Here is a 7,500-nt window from a genome sequence, read left to right as displayed (position 1 = left end):
ATTCTGGCGGTAGTATATTCTGGCGGTAGTATATTCTGGCGGTAGTATATTCTGTTGGTAGTATATTCTGGCGGTAGTATATTCTGTTGGTAGTATATTCTGGCGGTAGTATATTCTGTTGGTAGTATATTCTGGCGGTAGTATATTCTGTTGGTAGTATATTCTGTTTATATTCTGGTGGTAGTATATTCTGTATATATTCTGGCAGTAGTATATTCTGGCGGTAGTATATTCTGGCGGTTGTATATTCTGGCGGTAGTATATTCTGTTTATATTCTGGCGGTAGTATATTCTGGCGGTAGTATATTCTGTTTATATTCTGGCGGTAGTATATTCTGTTTATATTCTGGTGGTAGTATATTCTGTTTATATTCTGGCGGTAGTATATTCTGTTGGTAGTATATTCTAGGCGGTAGTATATTCTGTTTATATTCTGGCGGTAGTATATTCTGGCGGTAGTATATTCTGTTTATATTCTGGCGGTAGTATATTCTGTTTATATTCTGGTGGTAGTATATTCTGTTTATATTCTGGCGGTAGTATATTCTGTTGGTAGTATATTCTGGCGGTAGTATATTCTGTTTATATTCTGGCGGTAGTATATTCTGCGGTAGTATATTCTGTTTATATTCTGGCGGTAGTATATTCTGGCGGTAGTATATTCTGTTTATATTCTGGCGGTAGTATATTCTGGCGGTAGTATATTCTGGCGGTAGTATATTCTGGCGGTAGTATATTCTGGCGGTAGTATATTCTGGCGGTAGTATATTCTGGCGGTTGTATATTCTGGCAGTTGTATATTCTGGCAGTTGTATATTCTGGCAGTAGTATATTCTGGTGGTAGTATATTTCTGTAGTATATTCTGGCGGTAGTATATTCTGTTTATATTCTGGCGGTAGTATATTCTGGCGGTAGTATATTCTGGCGGTAGTATATTCTGGTGGTAGTATATTCTGTTTATATTCTGGTGGTAGTATATTCTGTTTATATTCTGGCGGTTGTATATTCTGGCGGTAGTATATTCTGGTGGTAGTATATTCTGTTTATATTCTGGTGGTAGTATATTCTGTTTATATTCTGGTGGTAGTATATTCTGTCTATAGTATATTCTGTTTATATTCTGTTTATAGTATAGTGTGTATATTCTGTGTATATTCTGTCTATAGTATAGTGTGTATATTCTGTCTATAGTATATTCTGTGTATATTCTGTCTATAGTATAGTGTGTATATTCTGTGTATATTCTGTCTATAGTATAGTGTGTATATTCTGTCTATAGTATAGTGTGTATATTCTGTCTATAGTATATTCTGTGTATATTCTGTCTATAGTATAGTGTGTATATTCTGTGTATATTCTGTGTATGTTCTGTGTATATTATGTCTATAGTATAGTGTGTATATTCTGTCTATAGTATAGTGTGTATATTCTGTGTATATTATGTCTATAGTATAGTGTGTATAGTCTGTGTATATTCTGTGTATGTTCTGTCTATAGTATAGTGTGTATATTCTGTGTATATTCTGTGTATGTTCTGTCTATAGTATAGTGTGTATATTCTGTGTATATTCTGTGTATGTTCTGTCTATAGTATAGTGTGTATATTCTGTGTATATTCTGTGTATATTGTCTCTTGCAGTGCCACTTCACCAAGTCATATTCCAGTTGTGTGTGAATCACGTTGTTGTTGTTGTTGTTGTTGTTCCACAGAAGGTGGACGTTCTCTGTGGCCTCGGCATCAAGAAGGTGTCCTGTGGAACTCAGTTCTCTGTTGCCCTCACTAAAGATGGCAACGTGTACACGTTCGGACAAGGTCTGGATATGATGCACCACACACTGTTCAGTTTCAACAGATAACGTAGAAATATTATAGAATAGAACATGCTGAGGCATTTCTATATTATTTTCATCATCCGTCTTGATTCTTGACCCCAAAAAATTCTGGTCTACTTTAGACATAACATAACATACAGAATGTGTCTTTGTTAGCCTGTAACACCCCTCATCAACCCTCCTGTGCCCCCCACCCCCTCGCCTACAGACCGACTGATAGGGCTGCCGGAAGGCCGGGCCAGGAACCACAACCGTCCCCAGGTGGTGCCAGCTCTGTCTGACGTGTTTATACAGGATGTGGCTTGGGGGCCGAACACACATCCACAGGATGTGGCTGTCAGGGGACAGGTAGAATACAACACACACTGGTCCTGTCCTCCACCGGAGAGGTCTATACCTGGGGCAGCAACTCAGAGGGACAGGTAGAATAGGTCAACACACACTGGTCCTGTCCTCCACAGGAGAGGTCTATACCTGGGGCAGCAACTCAGAGGGACAGGTAGAATACAACACACACTGGTCCTGTCCTCCACCCTAGAGGTCTATACCTGGGGCAGCAACTCAGAGGGACAGGTAGAATACAACACACACTGGTCCAGGTAGAATACAACACACACTGGTCCTGTCCTCCACCCTAGAGGTCTATACCTGGGGCAGCAACTCAGAGGGACAGGTAGAATACAACACACACTGGTCCTGTCCTCCACCCTAGAGGTCTATACTCAGAGGGCAGCAACTCCACCAGAGGGACAGGTAGAATACAACACACACTGGTCCTGTCCTCCACCCTAGAGGTCTATACCTGGGGCAGCAACTCAGAGGGACAGGTAGAATACAACACACACTGGTCCTGTCCTCCACCCTAGAGGTCTATACCTGGGGCAGCAACTCAGAGGACAGGTAGAATACAACACACACTGGTCCTGTCCTCCACCCTAGAGGTCTATACCTGGGGCAGCAACTCAGAGGGACAGGTAGAATACAACACACACTGGTCCTGTCCTCCACAGGAGAGGTCTATACCTGGGGCAGCAACTCAGAGGGACAGGTAGAATACAACACACACTGGTCCTGTCCTCCACCCTAGAGGTCTATACCTGGGGCAGCAACTCAGAGGGACAGGTAGAATACAACACACACTGGTCCTGTCCTCCACCCTAGAGGTCTATACCTGGGCAGCAACTCAGAGGGACAGGTGGAATACAACACACACTGGTCCTGTCCTCCACCCTAGAGGTCTATACCTGGGGCAGCTACTCAGAGGGACAGGTAGAATACAACACACACCCTACAGGGACAGAGGGACAGGTACTCACACCCACACAGGGACAGGTACTCACCCACACAGGGACAGGGTACTCACCCCATAGGGACAGGTACTCACACCCACACAGGGACAGGTACTCACACCCATGCATAGGGACAGGTACTCACACCCATACAGGGACACACCCATACAGGGACAGGTACTCACCCGCATAGGGACAGGTACTCACACCCATACAGGGACAGGTAGGATACAACACACACCCACACAGGGACAGGTCTCACACCCACACAGGGACTCTCTCTGTTCTCTCTGTCTCCTAGTTGGGTCTTGATCAGTGTCTCTTTTCTCTCTGTCTCCTAGTTGGGTCTTGATCTGTGTCTCTGTTCTCTCTGTCTCCTAGTTGGGTCTTGATCTGTGTGTCTCTCTGTCTCCTAGTTGGGTCTTGATCAGTGTGTCTCTCGGTCTTGATCTCTCTGTCTCCTAGTTGGGTCTTGATCTGTGTCTCTGTTGGGTCTCAGTGTCTCTTTTCTCTCTGTCTCCTAGTTCGGTCTTGATCTGTGTCTCTGTTCTCTCTGTCTCCTAGTTGGGTCTTGATCAGTGTCTCTTTTCTCTCTGTCTCCTAGTTGGGTCTTGATCTGTGTCTCTGTTCTCTCTGTCTCCTAGTTGGGTCTTGATCTGTGTCTCTGTTCTCTCTGACTCCTAGTTGGGTCTGGGCCACACCAACCATGTGAGAGAGCCCACCCTGGTGACATCACTACAGGGGAAGGACATTCACCAGGTCTCTGCTGGTCGCTGTCACTCTGCTGCCTGGACCGCTCGTCTGTCTGCTCCCTCCCACGCACACACTCCGCACTCACGGTAACATACACACACACACACACACGCACACACTCACGCACACACTCACGCACACACACACACACATATACACACACACATATATACCACACACACACGCACACGCACACACACACAGCAGGCAGTCTCTCTCCTCCAGTCATCAACACGTGGACTGACAGCCTCTGTACCTGTTGAGGTGTTTAATGGTCAGGTACTTTAACATGGAGTCATCATATCTCCAACTCTAGATGGCAGTCAATTCCACCTTCTGTCTGATGAAATGGATTGTGTTCTGACTCCCTCTCCCCTCTCCTCTCTCTCTCTCTCTCTCTCTCCCTCTCTCTTTCTCTCCCTCTCTCCCTCCCTCCCTCCCTCCTTCTCTGTCTTTGACATGTGTTTGTTCTGCCCCCGTCTCCAGGTTCCTCCGTACCCCTCCAGCTAGGCCTGCCGTCAGCGGTGCCTCCCCAGTTCAGCTCTCTGAGAGGTCAGCATGGAGGCAGTCCGGGCCAGACTACGTGTTCTTTATCACTTCTCTGACCTCATGTACTCATCATGGAGATTACTCAACCTCAGCCCAAACAACCAGGTACACACCCCTCACTCAACCTCAGCCCCAACAACCAGGTACACACCCCTCCCTCAACCTCAGCCCCAACAACCAGGTAACCACCCCTCCCTCAACCTCAGCCCCAACAACCACCCCTCCCTCACACAACCTCAGCCCCAACAACCAGGTACTGGTAACAACCAGGTACACAACCTCCCTCAACCTCAGCCCAACAACCACCCCTCACTCCAACCTCAGCCCCAACAACCAGGTACACACACCTTAGTCAACCTCAGCCCCAACAACCACACCTCACTCAACCTCAGCCCCAACAACCAGGTACACACACCTCAGTCAACCTCAGCCCCAACAACCAGGTACACACACCTCAGTCAACCTCAGCCCCAACAACCAGGTACACACACCTCACTCAACCTCAGCCCCAACAACCAACCACACCCCTCCTCAACCTCAGCCCCAACCCCAACACCTCCCTCAAAGCCCAACACCACACCTCACTCAACCTCATCCCAAACAACCAGGTACACACCCCTCACTCAACCTCAGCCCCAACAACCAGGTACACACAACTCACTCAACCTCAGCCCCAACAACCACCCTCACTCAACCTCAGCTCCAACAACCAGGTACACACCCCTCACTCAACCTCAGCCCCAACAACCAGGTAACCACCCCTCACACAACCTCAGCCCCAACAACCAGGTACACACACCTCAGTCAGCCTCAGCCCCAACAACCAGGTACACATCCCTATCAACCTCAGCCCCAACAACCCCTCAACTCACTCAACCTCAGCCCCAACAACCACACCTCACTCAACCTCAGCCCAAACAACCAGGTACACACCCCCTCACTCAACCTCAGCCCAAACAACCAGGTACACACAACTCACTCAACCTCAGCCCCAACAAACAACCAAACAACCTCACTCAACCTCAGCCCAACAGCCAGGTACACACTCACTCAACCTCAGCCCAAACAACCAGGTACACACCCCTCACTCAACCTCAGCCCCAACAACCAGGGTACACACCCTCCCTCAACCTCAGCCCAAACAACCAGGTACACACCCTCACTCAACCTCAGCCCAAACAACCAGGTACACCCCTCACTCAACCTCCAGCCCCAACAACCAGGTACACATCCCTCACTCAACCTCAGCCCCAACAACCAGGTACACACACCTTACCTCACACACCTCACCTCACCACACACACCTCACCACAGACTCATCTCACCACACACTTCACCACACACACCTCACCACACACACACCTCACACACCCTCACTCAACCTCAGCCCCAACAACCAGGTACACACACCTCACCTCACTCACCTCACCACACACATCTCACCACAGACTCATCTCACCACACACACATCTCACCACACACACCTCACCCCACACACACACAGCACTATGTCCTCCAATTTAATGTTGTCAGACAGAGTAGCATATTTAGCATTTAATCCTGTATTGAATGTCTGTTATGATTCAATACATCTGACTCATTCACTCTCTGCTGTATAATCCTTAGCATTGATTGTCACCATTTGTGATTCAATACATCTGACTCAATCTCTCTCTGCTGTAATCCTGTATTGATTGTCTGTTATGATTCAATACATCTGACTCATTCCTCCTCTACTGTATAATCCTGTATTGAATGTCACGTTATGATTCAATACATCTGACTCATTCACTCTCTACTGTATAATCACCATGTAGATATCTGTTATGATTCTAATAACTATGTGTCTCTCTCACTCATGTCTGTGTTATGCAGCCTTGGTTCTTCCTCGACTAATTCCACTCTTGTAATCCTGTATTGATTGTCTGTTATGATTCAATACATCTGACTCATTCCTCTCTACTGTATAATCCTGTATTGATTGTCTGTTATGATTCAATACATCTGACTCATTCCTCTCTACTGTATAATCCTGTATTGATTGTCCATTATGATTCAATACATCTGACTCATTCCTCTCTACTGTATAATCCTGTATTGATTGTCCGTTATGATTCAATACATCTGACTCATTCCTCTCTACTGTATAATCCTGTATTGATTGTCTGTTATGATTCAATACATCTGACTCATTCCTCATAACTGTGTGTGTTTCAGAGCTGTACGTCCCACTACAACACAGGGACGTGGGGCATCGTCCAGGGCCAGTTGAGGCCCCTGCTGGCACCCAGAGTCTATACTCTCCCCATGGTGAGGTCCATAGGGAAGACTATGGTGCAAGGAAAGAACTATGGACCCCAAATCACTGTCAAAAGGATCTCCACACGGTATGTCCACTATCCTAGAGGGGTAGAGATGTTCTCCTCACGGTCTGTCCACTATCCTAGAGGAGTAGAGATGTAGAGGTTCTCCTCACGGTCTGTCCACTATCCTAGAGGAGTAGAGATGTTCTCCTCACGGTCTGTCCACTATCCTAGAGGAGTAGAGATGTAGAGGTTCTCCTCACGGTCTGTCCACTATCCTAGAGGAGTAGAGATGTTCTCCTCACGGTCTGTCCACTATCCTAGAGGAGTAGAGATGTAGAGGTTCTCCTCATGGTCTGTCCACTATCCTAGAGGAGTAGAGATGTTCTCCTCACGGTCTGTCCACTATCCTAGAGGAGTAGAGATGTAGAGGTTCTCCTCACGGTCTGTCCACTATCCTAGAGGAGTAGAGATGTAGAGGTTCTCCTCACGGTCTGTCCACTATCCTAGAGGAGTAGAGATGTAGAGGTTCTCCTCACGGTCTGTCCACTATCCTAGAGGAGTAGAGATGTTCATACGTAGAATGTATGCACACATGACTGTAAGTCGCTTTGGATAAAGCATCTGCTAAATGGCATATATTATTATTATTATGTTCTCCTCACGGTCTGTCCACTATCCTAGAGGAGTAGAGATGTTCTCCTCACGGTCTGTCCACTATCCTAGAGGAGTAGAGATGTTCTCCTCACGGTCTGTCCACTATCCTAGAGGA

The 7,500-nt window shown here is 46.9% G+C and overlaps 2 protein-coding genes across 2 annotated transcripts in view; both read left to right on the top strand.

Annotated features, from left to right (window-relative positions):
* LOC124029436 (probable E3 ubiquitin-protein ligase HERC1) overlaps positions 1 to 2,260 on the top strand; it is a gene marked incomplete at its 5' end in the record, with an annotated part of 10,650 nt that extends 8,390 nt beyond the window's left edge. The window contains 2 exons of the mRNA XM_046341142.1: positions 1,712 to 1,814; positions 2,043 to 2,260. Of these exons, the coding sequence (XP_046197098.1) occupies positions 1,712 to 1,814; positions 2,043 to 2,260 (321 nt within the window). The remainder of the gene's footprint in view (positions 1 to 1,711; positions 1,815 to 2,042) is intronic.
* A 2,168-nt stretch (positions 2,261 to 4,428) lies between these two features.
* On the top strand, positions 4,429 to 6,812 carry LOC124029435 (probable E3 ubiquitin-protein ligase HERC1; the record flags this gene model as incomplete). Its single annotated transcript, XM_046341140.1, has 2 exons — positions 4,429 to 4,530; positions 6,643 to 6,812. Coding segments are annotated over exons 1-2 (266 nt in total), but the record flags the coding sequence as incomplete, so codon positions are not given.
* Between the last annotated feature and the right edge of the window lie 688 nt (positions 6,813 to 7,500).

Source organism: Oncorhynchus gorbuscha, unplaced genomic scaffold (assembly GCF_021184085.1).
Source record: "Oncorhynchus gorbuscha isolate QuinsamMale2020 ecotype Even-year unplaced genomic scaffold, OgorEven_v1.0 Un_scaffold_6380, whole genome shotgun sequence".
NCBI classification, from domain to species: Eukaryota; Metazoa; Chordata; class Actinopteri; order Salmoniformes; family Salmonidae; genus Oncorhynchus; species Oncorhynchus gorbuscha.
This window is presented reverse-complemented; position numbering and strand designations above follow the sequence as displayed.